The sequence below is a fragment of the Chiloscyllium punctatum genome, chromosome 8 (assembly GCF_047496795.1).
Source record: "Chiloscyllium punctatum isolate Juve2018m chromosome 8, sChiPun1.3, whole genome shotgun sequence".
NCBI lineage: Eukaryota > Metazoa > Chordata > Chondrichthyes > Orectolobiformes > Hemiscylliidae > Chiloscyllium > Chiloscyllium punctatum.
Window position 1 is genome coordinate 82,978,442 of NC_092746.1, and position 21,571 is coordinate 83,000,012.

Below are 21,571 nucleotides of genomic sequence, written 5' to 3' on the forward strand. Positions count from 1 at the left end.
CAGGCAGTCAAATACATGTAATATTTTGTAAATTTCACTTTGGGAACTGCCAGACTAACCTTAACACCTTTAAAGCATTGTATGAGCTGAGATATCACCTTTTGTTATAAAACCTTAAGTTATCACGAGAAGGTGACTTAAAAGTAGCTCTGGGATTTACATATTAATGAACCGAAACATTCTAAAAGATGAAAGATTTAACAACAATCCAGGTTTGTTCAATATATCATATCAGTTGCATTACACTATAATCTTTTGCTACGAATTCTGTCTCTTATGGTCTTGTTCTCCCCAACCACCTGCTGACGGAGTTGCGCTTCAAAGGTTAGTACTTTAAAATAAACCTGCTGGACTATAACCTGGTGTTGCGTGACTTTTAACTATTTTAAAACTAATAGAATTATGGTCACTCGTCCCAAAGTGCTTCCCCACTGACACCTCAGTTACTTGCCCCGTCTCATTTTCCAAGAGGTGGTCAAGTTTGGCCCTTCTCTAATACATTCCTGAAGAAGGGCTCATGCCCGAAACATCGATTCTTCTGCTCCTTGGATGCTGCCTGACCTGCTGCGCTTTTCCAGCAATACATTTTCAGCCCTTCTCTAATACAGCCATTTATATATTGATTGAGAAAGTTTTCTTGAACACACAAATTCCTCCACCTCCAAGCCTTTAACACTATGGCAGTCCTAGTCAATGTTTGAAAAGTTAAAATCCTCACCCATTACAACCCTATTATTCTTACAGTTATCTGTGATCTTCCAACATATTTGCTCCTCAATTTCCCACTGACTACTGGGTGCCTTTTGTGATTTTACTAAGTGACACCCCCCTCTTATTTTTCTGTTCCACCCAAACTGCTTCAGGAATATTCACCAAGTTCTGCCGTGATATTTTCCCTAATCAAAAATCAACTCCTGCTCCTCACTTGCCTCATCTTCTATCCTTCCTATAGCATCTGTAACGAAGAACGTTGTGTTGTTAGTCCTGACCCTCCCTCAGCCATGTTTCTGCATTAGCTATGCTATCCCAGTCCCATGTTCACACTCATGTCTCAAGTTCATCTGCCTTACCTAACAGGTCTCTTGCATTGAAATAAATTCAGTTTAATTCATCACTCTTCTCTTGTTCCTTACTGTGCTCTTGCCTGCCTTGTAGATTCAACTTGTTCTCTTTAACTTCTGCACTAGCCTCAACTTTCTCTTTTGTCTCATTGCTGTTTGGGGCCCCTGCCAGACCCAGGGGTGCAGGTTCATAATTCCTTGAAAATGACAGCAAGTAGACCAGATCGTGAAGGCTGCATTTAGCATGCTGGATTTCATTGGTTATAGGATAGAGTACAGGAGTTGCAACATCATGTTACAACTGTACAAGACCACATTTGGAGTACTGCATATAATTCTGATCTCCTTGCTATAGAAGGGATGTTATAAATCTGATAAGGATGCAAAACAATTTACAATGGTGTTACTTAGACTGGAAGGTTCGAATTAAAAGGACAGGCAGGGTCTTTTTTACCCCAGAGCACAATATGCTGAGGGGTGACCTTATAAAGGCTTATAACATCATGAGGAGCATATATAAAATCTTTATTCCAGGGAAGGGGAGTTCAAAATTAGAGGGCATAGATTTAAAGGCAAGAGAGTAAAGATTTAAAAGGGACCCGAGGGGCAACTTTTTAATGCAGAGGTTAGTGCATATGTGGAACGTGCTGCCAGAAGAAATGGTAAAGGTAGGGACAATTACAACATTTAAAAGACATTTGGACAGATACATGGATTGAAAAGGTTTAGACAGATATGGGTCGAAAGTGTGGTGCTGGAAAAGCACAACAGGTCAGGCAGCATCCTGAGAAGGAGAATCTATGTTTCAGACATAAGCCCTTCATCAGAAATGAGGCTCATTCCTGATGAAAGGCTTATGCCCGAAATGTAGATTCTCCTGTCTTTCTGATGCTGCCTGACCTGCTGTGCTTTTCCAGCACCCACACTCTCAACTCTGATCTCCTGCATCTGCAGTCCTCACTTTCTCCTTAGAGGGATATGGGCCAAACACAGGCAAATGGAATGAGGTCAGTTTTGGTAACCTGGTCGATCTGGACAAGTTGGGCCAAAGGGCCTGTTTCCATGCTGTATGGCTCTAAGTCATTCAGCTTCTGCACTTGCCGATCGCAACTGTTCACAGTGACTCTGTCTATCGTGAGACCATTTTCAACTTTTATTCCAAAATGTTAAGGTACAGATCAAAAAGAACAGTTTGGTCTTTGTGGAAGTTGGCTGCTCAGTGTGCCAGATGTAATCACTCTGGTTCCTGATTTGCATCTCACTTCAAAATCGTATCCTTGCACCTTGTCAAGTAACTAAGTGTTATTGCTGAACTGGTAGTACGTAGACCCAAGTATCATTCAGGGAACTGGGTTCAAATCTCATCAAGGCAGACGGTGGAATTTGAATTCAATAAATATCTGGAACTAAAGAAATCTAACGATGACCATGAAAACATTTGTCAATTGTAAAAACCTAACTAGTTCACTAAAATCCTTCGAGAGAGGGAACTGATCTCCTTAGCTAGTCTGGCTTACACGTGACTCCAGACCCACAGCAATGTGGGTTTTTTTCTTATCTACCCTCAGAAATAGCCTGGCAAGCTACTCAGTTGTATCAAAGGCGAAAAGAAACAAAACAGGACAAACCACCTGACATTAATTAAAGCATAGAAACAACAACAGCAAACAAAGCTCTATTGACCTTGTAAAATCTTCTTTACTGGGGGTTAGTGCCAAAATTGGGAGGGCTGTCTCATGGATAGTTCAGCAATAACACTTAGTTTCTTGACAAGGTGCAAGGATACGATTTTGAAGTGAGATGTCACACTGACAGTCACACTTATAGAATCATACCAAATAAATGCTATGACACGGGTAAACCCTCCCGATTAATTTAAACTAGCAATAAAGAAAAGTTATGGCATGGGATAAATCCCACGAAAATTCAAGAGGCCAAAACCTATTTAAAAATTAACAATGGTATTTCTTAAAGGACAACAGAGAATAATTAAGTAACAACTATTTACAACTCCTTCCTCTAACCTATCTTTTACTTTCCCTTCTATAATACTAGTCTGATAAACTCCCCCACCGAGTAAGATTTACCAAAAATTCAAATTTCAAAACCAGGCAGCTACCGAATCTTCCTCAGTAAATTGCGTCCTTATTTGGGATTTCTGTTTCACAGGTCTTCGATAGATAATGGTACCTTTAAAGAAAACTGTTTTGAGCAGTCTGTACATGCTGATAGCTTGGTAGTTCTCCCATCAACTGATCTCCAAAGCATCGGATTGTTTCATTGGTTTTTAATATCGTCAATGTACTAAATTCATCATAGTTGATTGGAGGTTGGTATTTTGGGGTATAATTTAAACTGATTAGCCGTACTCCAATTTTTTTTAATCTCATAGCAACTCAGCCAGTGCTAGCTGCTAGACCAAATATTATATTATAAATTCTCCAGCACTCTGTGTACTTGCCAAGTCCTTCACTCTCTTAAAAGTAGAGTACACTTCTGCACCTTCATAACACAAAGTCTCAGACAACACCATCACCGTCTCTGGATATTTCCTGTCACACCAGCAGAACAGACCAAGCAGAGGTATTATACAATTGGGAGGGATTGCCCTGGAAGTCCTCAACATTGACTATGAATTCTATGAAGTCTCATGGCATCAGGTCAAACGTAAGTAAAGAGCAAACTCCTACTGATTAACATGTGTGCAAAAACTTGACAGATGAAATATAATGTGGCAGAAATGTGCAGTTGTGCACTTTGGTAGGAAGAGTTGGGAAGCTGGATATTGCTTAAATGGAAAAAGGTTGCACAGAGCTACAGAACAAAAATGGTTTAGAAGTCCTTGTCCATGAATCACAAAAAGCTAGCAAATTCAGCTGCTAATAGGGAAAGCAAATAAGACCACAAGACACAGGAGCAGAATTAGGCCATTTGGCCCATCCAGTCTTTGATCACGATTATATGTTTCTCAACAATTTTCTCGTGCCTTCTCCTTGTAACTATCAATCTCCCAACTAATCAAGAATTTCTCTGTCTTAAATACACTCAATGGGTGATCTCCACAGCCCTTTGAAGCAATGAGTTCCGCAGACTCACCATATTTTGGTTGAAGAAATTCCTCCTCAGCTCAGTTCTAAAGGGTCATCCCTTCACAGAGGCTGTGTCCTCAGGTCTCAAGTGGAACTTGGCCTTTATTTCAAAAGGGAATGGAGTATAAAAGGGAGGAAGCTTTGCTAAAACTAACCAAGTCAGACCAAAGCTAAAATACTAAGAACAGTTTTGGGCCCTTTATCTAAGGAAAGCTATACTGATAGTGGAGTCAATCCAGATAAGGTTCACTAGACTGATACCAGGAATGGAGGGACTGTCTTATGAGGGGAGGTTGAGTAGATTGGGCCTGTACTCACTATAGTTCAGAATAATAGGAGGTGACCTTATTGAAACATCCAAGAATCTTAGGGGACTTGACAGGGTACGTGCAAAAAAACTCATTTACCCTTGTGGACTAGTTTTAGAGCAGTGGGCATAATCTCAGAATAAGGGGTCACATATTTAAAAAGAGAGATGAAAAGAAATTTGTTCACTTGGTGATTAGTAAATCTGTTGAATTATTTACCATTGAGAACTGCTGAAACTAGATCATTAAGTATTTTCAAGACTGCATTGGACAGATGATTTTTAAATCAGTGGGGGAATCAAGGGCCATGGAATTAAGGCAGGGAAGTGGAGTTGAGGATTATCAGTTCAGCCACGATCTCACTGAATGACAAGCAGATTTAATGAGCCAAATGGTCTTCTTCTGCCCCTACATCTCATCGCCTTATGACAATGTATGTTTCAAGAAGCTCTAATGAAACTGGAGTCCATGGGAATTAGGAGAAAAATGCTCCACTGTTTGCAGTCATACCAAACACAAAGAACAACAGTTATGGTTACTGAAGGTCGGTCATCTCAGCTTCAGGACACCTCTGCACAAGTTCCTTAAGCTCATGTCCTAAGCCCAACCATCCTCAGCCTCTTTAGCAATACCCTTACCACAAGATGGAAAGTGACCACTTTGCTGATGGTTGCACTATTCACAATTTCTCAGATACTGAAGCAGTCTGTGTTCAAATGCAGGAAGACATGGACAATGTCCAGATTTGGGCTGACAAATGGCAAGTAATATTTGTGCCACACAAGTGCCAGGCTATGATTATCTCCAACAAGAGAAAATCTAACCATCACCTCATGGCACTAGCATCACTGAATTCTTCCATTTACACTTGCTTACAAATCCTTGAAAATATACACCTTGCGCACTTCATCCCTCACACCTTAACAATTCATTTTCATGAGACAGGCTTGAATAAAAAGTAATATTATTAAACCTACACAAGTTTATACAACATCATTCTGAAATCTTTTTGTTATAATGTTCACTGTATAACGATACAAAATACAGTTCTGCAACAATTGGAAAATGTTGCTACATAAAATAAAATTGACTACAAACAATTAATATTATTGCTGCATTTAGAAAGTAACTTGATTTTTTTGTTTCCTCAGACTCAATCTGGATAGCAGGAGCTGAAATTGGCCTGTCACAAAGATGTTATTACAGTTGTTACGGGGGATTTCAACATGCAGGTAGACTGGGAGAATCAGGATGGCATTGGACCTCAAGAAAGAGACTTTGTGGAGTGACTCAGAGATGGATTCTTAGAACAGTTAGTGCTGGAGCCTACCAGGGAGAAGGCAATTCTGGATCTGGTATTGTGCAACGAACCAGAATTGATCAGGGACCTCGAAGTGAAGGAGCCATTGGGAAGTAGTGACCATAATACAATAAACTTCAATCTGCAATTTGAGAGGGAGAGGGTACAATCGGAAGTGACAATATTTCAGTTGAATAAAGGGAACTATGGAGCTATGAGGGAGGAGCTGGCCAAAGTTCAATGGTGCAATATCTTAGCAGGGATGACAGTGGAGGAACAATGGCAGATATTTCTGTGTATAAATGCAGAAGATGCAGGATCAGTTCATTCCAAAAAGGAAGAAAGATCTTAGGAGGAGACATGGGTGGCCGTGGCTGACGAGGGAGGTTAAGAAACATATCAAGTTAAAAGAGAAAAAGTATAACATAGCAAACATAAGTGGGAAAACTGAAGACTGGGAAGCTTTTAAAGAACAACAGAGGATTACTAAGAAGGAAATACACGGAGAAAAAGTGAGGTACGAAGGTAAACTGGCAAAAAATATAAAGGAGGATAGTAAAAGCTTTTTTAGGTATGTGAAAGGCAAAAAAATGGTTAAGACTAAAATTGGGCCCTTGAAGGCAGAAACAGGGGAATATATTATGGGGAACAAAGAAATGGCAGAAGAATTGAATTGGTACTTCAGATCTGTCTTCACTGGGGAAGACACAAGCAATCTCCCTGAGGTAACAGTGGCTGAAGGACCTGAACTGAAGGGAGTTTATATTTGCCAGGAACTGGTGTTGGAGAGACTGTTAGGTCTGAAGGTTGATAAGTCCCCGGGCCTGATGGTCTATATCCTAGGGTACTAAAGGAGGTGGCTCGAGAAATCGTGGATGCATTGGTGATTTTTTTCCAGAGTTCGATAGATTTAGGATCAGTTCCTGTGGATTGGAGGGTGGCTAATGTTGTACCACTTTTAAGAAAGGTGGAGAGAGAAAGCAGGAAATTATAGACCAGTTAGTCTGACCTCAGTGGTGGGAAAGATGCTGGAGTCCATTATAAAGGATGAAATTACGATACATCTGGATAGTAGTAACAGGATAGGTCAGAGTCAGCATGGATTTATGAAGGGGAAATCATGCTTGACTAATCTTCTGGAATTTTTTGAGGATGTAACTCTGAAGATGGACAAGGGAGATCCAGTAGATGTAGTGTACCTGGACGTTCAGAAAGGTTTTGATAAAGTCCCACATAGGATGTTAGTGAGCAAAATTAGAGCGCATGGTATTGGGGGCAAAGTACTAACTTGGATTGAAAGTTGGTTGGCTGATAGGAAACAAAGAGTAGTGATAAACGGCTCCATTTTGGAATGGCAGGCAGTGACCAGTGGGGTACCGCAGGGATCAGTGCTGGGACTGCAGCTTTTTACAATATGTATTAATGATAAAGAAGATGGTATTAGTAATAACATTAGCAAATTTGCTGATGATACTAAGCTAGGTGGCAGGATGAAATGTGAGGAGGATGTTAGGAGATTACAAAAGGATGACCTGGACAGGTTAGGTGAGTGGTCAGATGCATGGCAGATGCAGTTTAATGTGGATAAATGTATGGTTATCCACTTTGGTGGCAAGAATAGGAAGGCAGATTACCTAAATTGATTCCATTTAGGTAGTAAAGGGGCAGTACAAAGAGATCTGGGTGTTCTTGTACACCAGTCAATGAAGGTAAGCATGTAGGTACAGCAGGTAGTGAAGGCAGCTAATAGCATGCTGGCCTTCATAACAAGAGGGATTGAGTATAGAAGCAAAGAGCTTATTCTGCAGCTGTACAGGGCCCTGGTGAGACCACATCTGGAGTATTGTGTGCAGTTCTGGTCTCCAAATTTGAGGAAAGACATTCTGGCTATTGAGGGAGTGCAGTGTAGGTTCACGAGTTCAATTCCTGGAATGGCGGGATTACCTTACACTGAAAGACTGAAGCAACTGGGCTTGTATACCCTTGAGTTTAGAAGACTGAGAGGGGATCTGATTGAGACATAGAAGATTATTAAAGGATTGGACACTCTGGAGACAGGAAACATGCTTCCGCTGATGGGTGAGTGCCGAACCAGAGGACACAGCTTAAAAATACGGGGTAGACCATTTAGGACAGAGATGAGGAGAAACTTCTTCACCCAGAGTGTGGTGGCTGTGTGGAATGTTCTGCCCCAGAGGGCAGTGGAGGCCCAGTCTCTGGATTCATTTAAGAGTTGATAGAGCTCTCAAGGGTTATGGAGATAAGGCAGGAACAGGATACTGATTAAGGATGATCAGCCATGATCATATTGAATGGTGGTGCAGGCTCGAAGGGCAGAATGGCCTACTCCTGCACCTATTATCTATTACACTACTTGGGTTGATTCAATTAAGACACGTCACATGATTTTGCTAACCCTATCAACTTAGACGAACACTACAGGCAGGATTTCACTTAAAAATATCGGAATATTCTTTATTCATTCATGGGATGAGGGTGTCTCAGACTAGGTCAGCATTTATTGCCCAGAGGGCTGTTAAGAGTCAACTACATTGCTGTGGGTCTGGAGTCACACATAAGTCAGGCCAGGTAAGGATGGCAGTTTCCTTCCCTAAAGGACATTGGTGAATCAGATGGGTTTTTCCAAATCGGCAATGGATTCATAGTCATCATTAGACTAAATTCCAGATTTTTATTGATTTCATATTCCAACATCTGCCAATGGCAGGGCTTGAACCCAGGTCCCCTCAACATTACCTAAGTTTCTAGATTAACAGTCTAGCGATAATGCCACTAGGCTATTGGTTCCCCCTAAACAAACACACAAATTAGTCAGCAATTTGTCAAAAAGGACAAGATTTCCATGAATTCTGAAGATGCTATCTTGTACATAAGTTCCCTGTAATTTTGACAAAGTTTTCACATTTGCATATTAAATCTCTCCATTGAAGGTTAAGCCTAATAATTATCCACTCAAGTATCTTTCAGTAACATCGCAAGTATTATAAATGACTGCTTTTGAACTTCTCTTGGCCAAACAGCAAATGACAATAAGTGTGGAGTGTTATTCATTCAGGTTGTCAATTGTTATAATTTTGCAAAATGTCAAATTTTGCATTTTCCTTTGCAATTTTTTTTTCAGCCTTTCATGTTCCTCCATATCTGCTTTGTCAGTGAACTTATATATTTTAATGCACCCTTCAGTTTACATCTGAATACTCAAATCACATTGATTAAAAAAATACCCTGTTAGTTCATTGTCTGCTGAAATCCCAAATACCCTGTTGCCCTTGTGGTGGATCAGTTCACATTTTTAGCAATTTGGTACGTAGAAGTTACATAAAGTTAAACATGTACAAAAAAGTATCCAGTGTATACACACTTGCAAAATCTGGCCCTTTTTAATGTGAAAAGGGCTGTACTGCATATAAAAAAGTATTGTGCAAGTGTTATATATGAAAACTAAAAGGGAGAGCATCTTGAAACACATTTTTCAGGATCAATGGTTGGGAGATTTTTTAAAAAGCTTAGAGTGTCAATATGTACAGTCCTGGTCAAACAGGAAAACTGTAAACATTTCATTACAATACATGTTAAAGCAAATACTTCATAAAATGTCTCAATTTCATTTCATAATCTACTGATATTGCTGTCAAATTTGTATTAAATACTGCCTCCTGGTGATGGAATACAATTCCTGCCTCAAGTAAAAGTCCTGTATAGCAAATTTCACCCTAATCAATTTGAACTTTTTTTCCTTTTCTTGTGCTCTTAACACAAAAATGCAACAGTGCCATTTTAAACTCTGTTCATTCTAAACATTAGAATTTTGCAATATTTAAAGTTACTGATCCTTTCTACCTTAAAATAAACCCAACTGAAATTTTAGCTAAAACAAAATCAATGATTATGCATTAACCTGAACTTTTTATAAAAAGGGACTTATGAAAGCATTAAAACAAAAAATGGAGAATTCAATTGTAATGGCATTTCAAGATCATTAGGGCGGCAGGGTGGCTCAGTGGTTAGCACTGCTGCCTCACAGCACCAGGGTCCCAGGTTCCATTCCAGTCTTGGGTGACTGTCTGTGTGGAGTTTGCGCATTCTCCCAATGTCTGTGTGGGTTTCCACCGGGTGCTCCGGTTTCCTCCCACAATCCAAAAATGTGCAGGTCGGGTTAATTGGCCATGCTAAATTGCCCATAGTGTTAGGTGCATTAGTCAGAGGGAAATGGGTCTAGGTGGGTTACTCTTCGGAGGGTCGGCGTGGACTGGTTGGGCAAAGGGCCTGTATCCACACTGTAGGGAATCTAATCTAATCAAAACCTAACTTTAAATACTTATTTTCTTAATAGTAAAATAGACTTTGAAAAAACTTTCAGATTTCAGGCTTATTCACAACAGAAAAATCAACGTTTATTTGTGGAACAAATTTCAGACTTTTTTCTATACAACTTCAATATGAATGCTAACCATCACTGTTCCAATCACGATGGAAGTAGATTTGTCCCAATGGGCAGGTTATTTTGGCTAAATAAGCATCGAGAAAGAAATGAGCACAGCATAAAATACATTGTGGTTGAATTGTATAATCCCTATAGCATGGAGACAGGCTATTCAGCCCATAGATTCCACACTGACCCTTTGAACAGCATCCCATTCAGACCCACAACCTTATCCCTATAACCACACATTTCCCATGGCTAATCCACCTAGCCTGCACATCTTTGGTCTGTGGGAGGAAGCCATAGCACCCAGAGGAAACTCACACAGACACTGGTAGAACGTTTGTATGGAGTGTGCACTGTCACCAGAGGGTGGAATTGAGCTCGGGTCTGTGGTGTTGTGAGGCAGCAATGCTAACCACTGAGCCACCACGGATCCAAGCAAATGACGAGAAGCATTTCTTTTCAGAGTTCCATCAGCATACACCAAGTACAGAATCCTAATAGACAATCAAAAAGGGAGCTGAACAAGCTCCTGAGAGAACACAATTCATACTATAAATGAGAATAGCTGGGACTAGCAAAACTCATGAGTTACTACGGGATTTGCATACATTTCAGGAATGAGAATTTCAATACTGTCTTCCTACGTTGACTTTAAATATTTTTCCCACCATACCAGAAAATTGCACAAATTCAGAACATAGGGATGATGGCCATGTTTAAAAGACTCAAGAGTGTAATGCTGGAAAAGCACAGCAAGTCAGGCATCATCCAAGGTGCAGGAAAGTTGGTGTTTTGGGCATAAGCCCTTCATCAGGAATCCTGATGACGGTCTTATGCTCAAAACATCAATTCTCCTGCTCCTCGGATGCTGCCTGACCTGCTGTGCTTTTGCAGCACCACACTCTCGACTCTGCTCCAGCATCTGCAATCCTTACTTTCTCCATGTTTAAAAGGCTGCCCAATTTTGAACAGAAAGGCTTTAAAAAGGGACAAATGTTCTTCTCCCATCATTCTTTTCCATGTGCAGGCCTGTAAACTGATATATGAAGTCTATGGATAATAGGCCAACAGTATAAAATTTAAATTTGTCTCAACAAAGTTTTTAAAATTGGCTGCTATGGTACTGGCAAATACAGGTTCACTCAGATTGGAACTTCTGCATGCAAGCGACAATCACAATCACTATCTGGGAAGATGGATGCAGTAAAGAAAAGCTTTCCACAGCAAAGGCGGGAGGAAACAGGGGAAAAATGCTTGAAATAAAAAAGCTACATGACATATCAATCTACAACATACTAGAAATTTTTTACATTCCCTGCAAGCAGCACACTATTTTCACATGCATGAAAATACCACTTAAGTCCTTTCACTGTACATAAAATTCCTCCAATTTGTGTGAAGGCAGCAGTATTATTTAAAGAGCATAACTGTGCTGTATTTTTAAATGGTTTACATAAACTACATGTGGCTTCTTTTCTTGAATTCACATTGTATAGTACCAATTACTCTTTATGCCTGAAGAATTTTTTTCTCACCAAAGTAGATTGGTTTACCTAATTAAAATAGAATTCTGGAAATAAACAGATTAAATGAGATTTGAAAAGTGCAAAGGCAAATTAAAATTTCAGGGTAATCCACTTCATTCTAGTGTTGATGAAATTCTTGAAACATTAACCTCTTTTTTCAGATGCTGAAGGACAAATGAAGCATTTTCAGAATTTTCTATTTCTGATCTCTCAACTCCAGAATTTGCATGTCTTTACATCTGGGATAGGACATCTTATTTAGCCAATGTTAAAGAACTAGAAATCTTTAATTTTGTAAACTGTCATTGTATTTTTACTTAATTATGTCAAGAACAGGAAAATTCTAACTGCATGAATTCTAAACAAAGATCAATGGAAACTTGCAACTACACTTAACTATCAAAGTAAAGAAAGTTTCCTGGCAGCAAAATATCTAGAATTAGAAGTGACATTTGCAAAACGTGATCTAAAATAACTTAATTTATGTAATTCAGAGATAATAAAAATGAAGTAGCACATATTTATTTCTCTTTCTTAACTCATTGTGTGTTACATTGTTTAAACTGGATTTCAGTAACCAACCCCCTTTCAGGCCATGTTTTGGAGTTTAGCTCGGCTTTCTCATCTCACCAGACTAACAGCCCCTCAAGCATCGAATCTGTACTGGAATACAGGGAAATTGATGTAGCAGTGTAAACATTTAAAGCCAGCTCATGAAATCTAAGCTAAACAAGCAGCAGTATAAAATTGGCTGCAACTCCAATAATATCTACAAAGCTTTACTTCACTATCAGGTTTATGGCCCTTCCCACAAATAAACAACTTACTTTTTATAGCTTAAGAAATATTTTAACAAAAGGACATTATTAAAGAGATCACAGAAAAAAAACAACTTTCACTCATTTCTCCTGAGGCAACTGTTCAACACCTTCAAAGTCCTCTAATCCAGGATTTACTATTAAATTTAATGATTCTCCAAATACTATGACTTTCAGCCAGGAAAGAATGTAAACAAATATTTTGCAATCAATACAAAATAATCATAAGTTTTCCAAATCACCGTTGGAAAAAAAGACACAGTTACTACTTTAATTCAATACAGTAGATCCTAAATGCAGTAACTTACCATGAAATGCCAGGATAAGACAGATTTACACCTCCAACGACATAGAGGCAGCATAGATCTTATGAAGCTTTTATAACATGCACTCACACGACTGAAATTGGCATCGTGTGTGTAACAGTGGTTTACTACAAAAGTATCAAAATATCTAAGTGTATAGTAAAACAGTATTCATACACAAAAACTGATGGCTAAATAGCAGTAAAGAGTAGCTTCATTATTCAGCATAAAATCATATCATACAGCTTCACTAATGGCACACTAATTTTAAGGATGCATTTAACCTGTAAACAAAAACAAGCAAGCAGTCCATTATTATAGGTGAACATGCTCCATAAAAACAAATTACTGTGCCAGTCGTTCACTAATCCTTGATTAGGACAGTCAAAGTGTAAAAAGAATAAACATTTTAACAGATTTCATAAAACATTCAACATACCTTTGTCTTTTCTCTTCATCTTTCAAAACTTCATAAATAGCCACTAACTATAAAACAAAAAAAAAGTCAAAATGCAAAGTACTTGAACAGAATTCCAAAATAGAAGACAGGCTAAAGAAAAAAAAAATGTTGTCCTTACTTGTCTAAATTGAATTTCTGCATTTTCATCTTTGTTTTTGTCCGGGTGTAAGATCAAAGACATTTTACGATAGGCTTTCCTGATGTCTGCAGATGTAGCATCCTGCAAAATACAAAGTCGACTTTGTCAGAAATATATAAGGCTCTTAGCATAGTCTCAATGATCGAGGAAGACAGCAAAGCCAGTACAACTCCTCAGGCAATGTAATCTGAGCAACACGAGCAATAGCCACGCTATGCATTCAGCTGCACATGACTAAAGAGTCTTTGGTTCGGACTTCCTATTCTTTACCACATCTCTGAACTACTGCAAGACAAAAAAGTCAATATATTTTTGCCAAAACCTTCTGGATAAGGACTTTGTTCAACAGTGAAGAAACAGGGAGGTGAATACAGCTGATTAATAACGTGAAACTGCTCAACAACAGAGGCACCTGCTTTCTGGGAGGCTGACTCTCCACTTATTCAATGTCTGCATGTTGGTGCAATGACTTTTTTTTAGAAATTGCATGTAATTTTAATATTTCTAGCAACTCTTTTTTTCCTTTGGCCAAATAGTGCTATCACCCTAAACGCAAGAGGGTTGTAGCTTCAAATTAGCTAGCAATTAGAAGAATTGATAAATCTGTACAACAAAAAGCAAGCAATTTTGCAATTCCAAAATTAAGATATTATTGCACAAAGTGCTGTTTTGAAACTTAAAGTACAAAAGCAAATTTTACAGAATTTCATCTAACAAATCTTGCTGTGTTATCAAAATCGCAAACAATTACTGCACAGCATATATATTTCTCAGTGTAATTCAAATGTTATTTAACTTTGATAACACCTAACCCCACTTACGCAGAGATGAAAGTTATTTTCCTTCAAAGGCTTTCAATAAATAGATTACAAAATACAATTCATAAAATTGTAACCTTAAAACCACCAAACCTCTCTCAATTAGGAAATAGAAAAATAACTTGAAATGTGCAAAGATCTTCATGTTGTAGAACTTTATGTTTATCCTATTCCTAACACATTTTCAAATCCATATTTAAATATCACTAACTTTAGCAAATCATCTGAAGCAGATGTCACATAAAAAGTGTGGCTAATTTTAGAATTCTTAAAATATAAATTGCCCTCAGTACTGCAAATGGGCTGAGTTTAATTCAAACTGTGGCTCGAGTAACAGATTGACATTAACACGCAATAGTACAATAAGTGCTATCTATGCATTTAGCCCTCAGGTTCAATATTTCAGTTTATAGTGTGCTTTGTTAATGATTTATGCTTTAAAAAAATGAAAAAGGAGCAGTACAAGAAACGACTTCTAAACAATGTGACTAGTAGCACTGAATCATCGACAGTACCTGAAGCAGATGAACTAAGACTTCAGATTACAATTTAGGGTTTAAAACTGAATGCTTGTTACTGACACATTTGAAATCAAATCTGTGCGCGAAGTAATTTCAAACTTAAAATAAAAAATATTCTGAAGGAATATTTTAACATGAAAGAAAAATACCTTCAGTTCCTTTTGTACCCTCTCAATATAGCAAATTGTTGGAATTCTCTATTAATCAAGCTGCCATATCCCATAATACTTGTATATTTTAAAATGTTTTTGCAAAAATTGTGCAAATGTTGTTAAGAATTACAAGTCAAAATGTCTGCATACAACTCAAAGCCTTCAACCATTCTGTGCTTTAACAAAACGTGTACTAGGATAGCAAACATTTCTGTCTATATTACTCTATTGAATATCATGTTTATTAGATGTTTTCATTAAAGCTGTTCATATGTCAACACAAAATACAATAATGTAAACTCAAATGTTCTGTTTAAGTGCCCTACGAGTGGCGCACAAATGAAACAAACAAACAATTTTAAACTGCTACTTATCAAGGTACTACAAAGTTGCTGGTTTGTACAAGACAGACAGGAGAATCCACACCTAGCAAGTTATCTTGGGATTAAAAAAAAGCCTGCTTTGATAAAATGCAACATAAATGGATTATATTATAAACAGTATGGAAAGAGAAGGGTTGCAAATGCAGGAATCAATATAAAATTAGAAAATATGAAAATGTCTAACTGCAATTGAAAGCACAGTGCATTTTACAGCTCTAGTGTCAACAAAGCCTTGCTATTTAAAACTCCAAATTGTTTGGTCTTACTTAGCAGTTTTGTACGCAGTTCTTTGTAATACTATTTTCAGACCTAGAATAATGAGCTGGACTGGTTCACAAAGCTGTAAATCATCGGCTCCTATATACAGAGAAAACTGTTGTATTTCCCTAAACATACTCCCTCCCTGCCTATCCCATTATATGCCACAATAATCTTTCGGTAAAATCAACAGCCCAAATAAGAGCAAGGCTGCTGAACAAAGAGTTAGTTCATCATCTTGGAAGAGATAAAAATGCAAAGCAATAATTTTATGAACCAGATTAGAGAATGTTTTCAGAAAATTCAGACATCTGCTTGATACATTTGTGATCAATTTCACTTTTTGGAGAATTAAATATTTTAAATTTCCAAAACACTGAAATTTCAAAACATTTTTGTTTACAAGTTGTAATTTGAATAAAGCTAATGGGAGAAGTAAACACAAACTTTCAAGTATACTTGGCATTCAATTACAGGCTCCAGGCTGTGGCTTATTTATTTATTACATTTTCATTTTCAAGGCTTTCAGAAAATTAGACCGTCAATTAAAAATTAAGCCCTGATGGGAACAAATCATCAGTTTTGTTCATATTGTCCTCAAAGTATTTCTCCAAATGTTGAAGAAAATATTCTGTTGATCATTTCTTGAACAATTTAAATAGATTGGCCATGCTCACATTGTGAAACTTAACTCATTCAAACCAATTTTAATTAACTTTTAAGTAATTGAGCATCACAGGATGATGTCAATAAATGCACGTGTTATTGCACTAATTTGTTTCTGAATAAAATCTTTTTAAAAACTGGTTCTCCCCTCTACTCCTCAGGTTGGTTAAGTGTGGATCTTATTCCCATTTAGACAAAGAATTATTTGACTACACATAGCATCACAGTCAAACCAGCTCTGGCCCAATTCAACAGCCACAAATGCACATTTTGATCTGGGGCCATGATATCAATTCAGGGCAAAGTCATTTTATTTTTCTCTTTCCGTACATTGCTCTGGCCGAGATCAGCTTAATTCAAGACATGCCAGAATTTAAACTTGGGTTGTTTGAACAATGATATAAAACAGTTTCGTTACTGTTAACTCTGAAATTTACACCAAGCCATACCAAGAATAAACCTATAGTGTTCATCTCTAACATTTGTTTTTCCATTATCTGAGTGGAAACATTGGCAAGTTAACACCTTCTCAAAAATAACAGTTGTGAAGATAGCCAGTGAAGTGCACATCTACATGGATTCCACAATATAATTTCTGTGCCACTGGTTCTCATCAGAATTACACCAATTTCTGTTTTAAATAAAATGATTATGAAACATTTGCCATTTTAACCCATTTGTCAAAAATGCAAGTTATCATGGAAACTACCAGGTTATCAGTACAATGAAACTAAATTAACAGATCTGGCTGAACAAATAGAATTAGCATAGTATACTGGGTAAGTGACTCTCTTTACAAATATCAATTTAAGTAGTCTGCTATCTCAGACTTAGTGCCTCAGCACTCAACATTTACATAAGATATTTTTTCTACAAAAAATAAAATCCAATTTTAAAAATCCATGTTATCAAAATTTTTATGCAATAAGTTTCAATTAGAAAATGTATCATAAGACATCTATAATATTGTACACTGAAAGTCACACACATGCAAGATTGAAGAGTTCTCCTACAGAGTCTTATCTAGCCTCAAAAAAATGTTATTCATCTTTCAGTCTTGGCTTGCATTTACAAACCATCATTGATTACGAAGGTCAAAACCAATTTTAATTAGGACAGTATTTTGTTTGCACAGACATAGCCTTGTTTCTTGTAACTAGTAGCAGAATAATAAAAAAAAACTGTGAAATGCATGCTCCCTGACAAGCTAGATTTACTTGTATTAAATTTAATCTATGGCCTTGAAAAGAATTCTGAAACAAGGTTAGCACAGCAAAAACTAAAATTATCAGGAGTGCTACCAGTGCGTTTGTTTTTCATTTCCTATGCATTTATCCTTACTAATGCACTGCTGCGTTGATGCTCAACCCTGTTAATTAATTAAGCAAAAAGCTGGAAACAATTCACCATAACATGCAGAATTATAGTACAAAGCACAGTTATTTGCCACAATAACATACTGTACCAACAGATCGTATCAGTATTGAAACCCATGATAATTGCGTAATTTCTTTTCTGCACCACAAGAATATGAACTATGATAATCAAAGTAAAAGAGGAAGGGGACCAACTATAAGGCTCTTTTCATTTAAACAAAAATCACATTTAGAGACTTAATTAAGTTATCTAACAGCAAACACATTGCAAAAAAAAAGAGAGGATGGAGTGCAACATGCACTCCAAAACATGACAAATAGCTTAACAGCAAATGAGAGATCAATGTCACCCAAGATAAAATACTCCATAGCTCAGCACATAGTGGCTTTAATTATTATCTAATTTGTTATAGAAACAGTGACCAAGCTATATTTCCTAATATGGACTATTTTAAGTAGAAACTATACTGAGGCATGAACTAATTCTGTGGATGCCATGCAGATACCACACCCCAACCTAAAATTTTAATAAACTCGTCTTCACTAAATTTTTAAAAATCCTCAAAATCAAATGTAAAAATTTGCTTGCCCACAAATCACTATTTAAGGTGATGCCAAGAGAATAATTTTGAACACAGGTCTCCCATACTGCTTTAGAATTGCAAAGCTAAAGGTTTAATAGTAGACAAACCAGAGCAGGTTGGTTCTACTAGGAAGAACAAAAGAAATGCAACAGTTCTTATTGTAAGCGATTATCTTGGTTAATTAAGAGTGGTTACTTTTAACCTCTGCCTAGCAAGGCCAGATGTATGGGTGGAAATCATTGCAGTGTTGAGCTGCTGCTCTCCAACACAAAAGGAGGTTCAGAAGGATTTGTGCTTACAAGAGTTACAAAGTTAGATAATTCAATTGAACTACTGTGCATATGCTTCAGACAAATTCTGTTTAGTAGATGGATTGAGGGGTTCTGAGACGTGGGATTGTATTGGAGAGCATCTGATAAGTTGATGCAATAATCAGGAAAGTATTTTATTTTTAAAAAGCTGCAGAAGCAGTGCACCCACTTCAAATGTCCACACATCAAAAAAAAGACCAAGAGGAGAGATTGGTTGTTCCCTTTTCACTGCCACAGCTAAACTCTGCTAAATATCTAGAAGGTTGACTATTACGACTAATTGTTAGGGATTTACAACCCGCTACAAAAATTTAGGATGCAGCAATCTACAGCTAGCTTGCATACCATTACTAAGTGAAACAAGTTTTCCCCCTTGTATAGTAAAAATTAAAATTATGTTTTTTGCCTAGAGTAGAATGTACTCAACTTCAATGCCTTTTTCGCTGCATACCACTGCTTGACCATAATGGAACCATGACCTATTAATCAGGCATTAACAAATTGATCCATAAATGCTATGATTGAAAATTAGTTTTAAATAGCAAATCAAGGCAACCAAAATTTAAGAGTATATTCTTTATATTATTGTTTCCTTTACTCAAATGCAAAATGTTCTAAATTGAGATTTAAGTGTAAAAATGTAATAAAAGTGGACCGCACATAATTTAAAGGAAATAATTCACACAATGAGCTCGCATTTTCAAATCTTAATTACTGCTTTCTCTTCTACACACGATCAGTATGATGAGAGTGAGTGTGAATCAGTTGAATATTTAAAATAAGTCCATAGTTCTTTACATGCAGTTACATATGACAGAACAAAAATGCAGACTGAAAAAGTATCTGAGAGGAGTCATGTCTCACAGGTTGTCTACTTCTTAAACGCACAAACTGGTCTTGCTCATCCCAGGTACATTCCTTCAAATGTACAAGGGTTTTGTGGAACTGCACAAGCCAAAACTAGATGCATAGACAAGCAAATTAAAGATGTTTCAAATGTCCCAAATACATCCATCAGAGAGACTAGATAAACTAAAAGTTGTAGTGCGCTGTAACCAAGTTTTTATCAACTCTTCTCTTAAAAAAGATGGCTCACAGAAAGCCTAGTCGCTGAAGAGGTACCACATACTTCTCGACATGCAAATTAAAAGACAACTTTCAAATTAATTTTGCTTTTGATTGCTGTTTTCCTCCAGTATGACAATGAGTTTAAAAATTGCACACACGGAAACTTGCACAATCTTAACTCACAATTCCACATAGCACTGAACATGAAAGAACTATTTCAGGCAGTGTTATGTTATTGCAAATGCAAAACTAAAGAAGTCACTGCAATAACACTCAATGAAAAACTGCAAGATTTTTAAATTTGCAGAAACTGACCAATATAAATGTCAAAGGAATTCCCCACACACTTAACTTCCGGCATTGTTTAGTTATTTGAATGGCTTAATTATCACAAAAGATGCACCTGTTGGAATTTTAGCTTTGGTAAAATTTCTGAAGAATATGGTAAAGCAGAATATTAGAAATATATTTTACAGTTTGTATTGCTCTCTGAATTTTACATAGCAGGTTTCTTTGGGAAGCCAATTTCCATCTGACTACGATCGTCAGTAAGTTCCAATAACATTTGTCGTATAAGCAAACCAGAAACGTCATAAAAAGATGTGCATTTTTTCAATTGTTTCAACATTTAGTAAATTGAATCTTCTCGAACCAGCAAACAAAAGATACAGTTTGATTTTCACAACATTTCCTGCATAAACACCCAAGGAGTTTGAAGCATCTGGATTAAACTAAGGTATGGATTTAAATTCAACCATTCACCAGACCTCTTACCTAAGAGTGTGAGAAAAAGAAAAACTATATTTTTAAAAACTTAAATTATATTCTGAAAACCATGTGGCCCATTTAACAAAACATTTTAATAATAGCATTATGAAATGCAAATGCAAAATTAAGAAATTCATCAATGGAACGTTTGGAACAGAATGAGTATGATTCAGCTCCTTCTTAATTCATAACAAAACCAACACAAATCTTCGGTTAACACCTAGTATGGCAAGCTCTGCGGTGCTGCCATCAGGTGGTTAGCTAGGACATGACAACTGAAACAATTCTCTTATTGTGGTTTTCTCTGTAGCAAATGGCTTTATTTTAAATTCCATCCCATAATATAACACATGGAACATAAGAAATGACCAAATTGTGGAATTAATGCCTATAGGCATGAGAAGTAAATTCTGTTCCAAAAAGGCCTATCAAAAGCATCATAAGTTTCAGTTGTTTAAAGCTAAGAATACTGCATACTTCCACAAAACGAAGCTGCCAAGTAACAGAAATTACACTGTGCCTGTAAATTCAGTTTGCAAAACAATAAACCCACTTATAAACAAGTTGCCATCAATTAAATTGATCCAATTTGGTATGTGCAATAAGTGCTAGGCTTGAGTAATGAAAAAAAATTACCTCGCAAAATAAATATTCCCAATTGTCTACTTCACGTGGCTAATGTTTTATGGATCTCACAAGTAACTACAACTTCCTCTTTGATGCAATGATGAGTGAAAATCTCTGTTGTCAAATACTGATGTAATATTCAAACACTACTCATGATATAACAATTTGGAAATGAGAAAGAGTAACAAAAAGTTGTTTGAAATTTGAGGCAATTCAGACAGCATCTGAAGTATAACCAAGGCTTACATCTATCAAACAAAAGGCATACACCAAAACACAAATATTTCATTTTAAACAACAAATGGCATATTTACAGCATGTATAATTTCCTCTGCTGGTTTCATCTAAAGGAAGATTTTAGTGGGTGCTCTGTGCTACCTTGACCACATAGCCAATGACTAGATATTAGCCACAACAGTGATTACAATACAATTTTACGATTGCACACATATCCTATTTCCCCAAGTTCGACAGAGGGTAGTTTAGGAGACTGAATTTGTACCGGGCTTTTTTTGCTCCTCAATTCAGGGGCACTGAAATCAAAAGCATACCCACTGTCAGCTCACCAAAGAGCAGTTAGAAC

The 21,571-nt window shown here is 37.0% G+C and overlaps 1 protein-coding gene across 2 annotated transcripts in view; it reads right to left on the reverse strand.

The window, feature by feature from the left end:
- dnajc1 (DnaJ (Hsp40) homolog, subfamily C, member 1) overlaps positions 1-21,571 on the reverse strand; it is a 248,945-nt gene that overhangs the window by 180,795 nt on the left and 46,579 nt on the right. For both annotated transcript variants that reach the window (XM_072575955.1, XM_072575954.1), the window contains exons 2-3: positions 13,436-13,537; positions 13,297-13,343 (exon numbers count right to left, since the gene is read on the reverse strand). In XM_072575955.1, the coding sequence (XP_072432056.1) occupies positions 13,297-13,343; positions 13,436-13,537 (149 nt within the window). The remainder of the gene's footprint in view (positions 1-13,296; positions 13,344-13,435; positions 13,538-21,571) is intronic.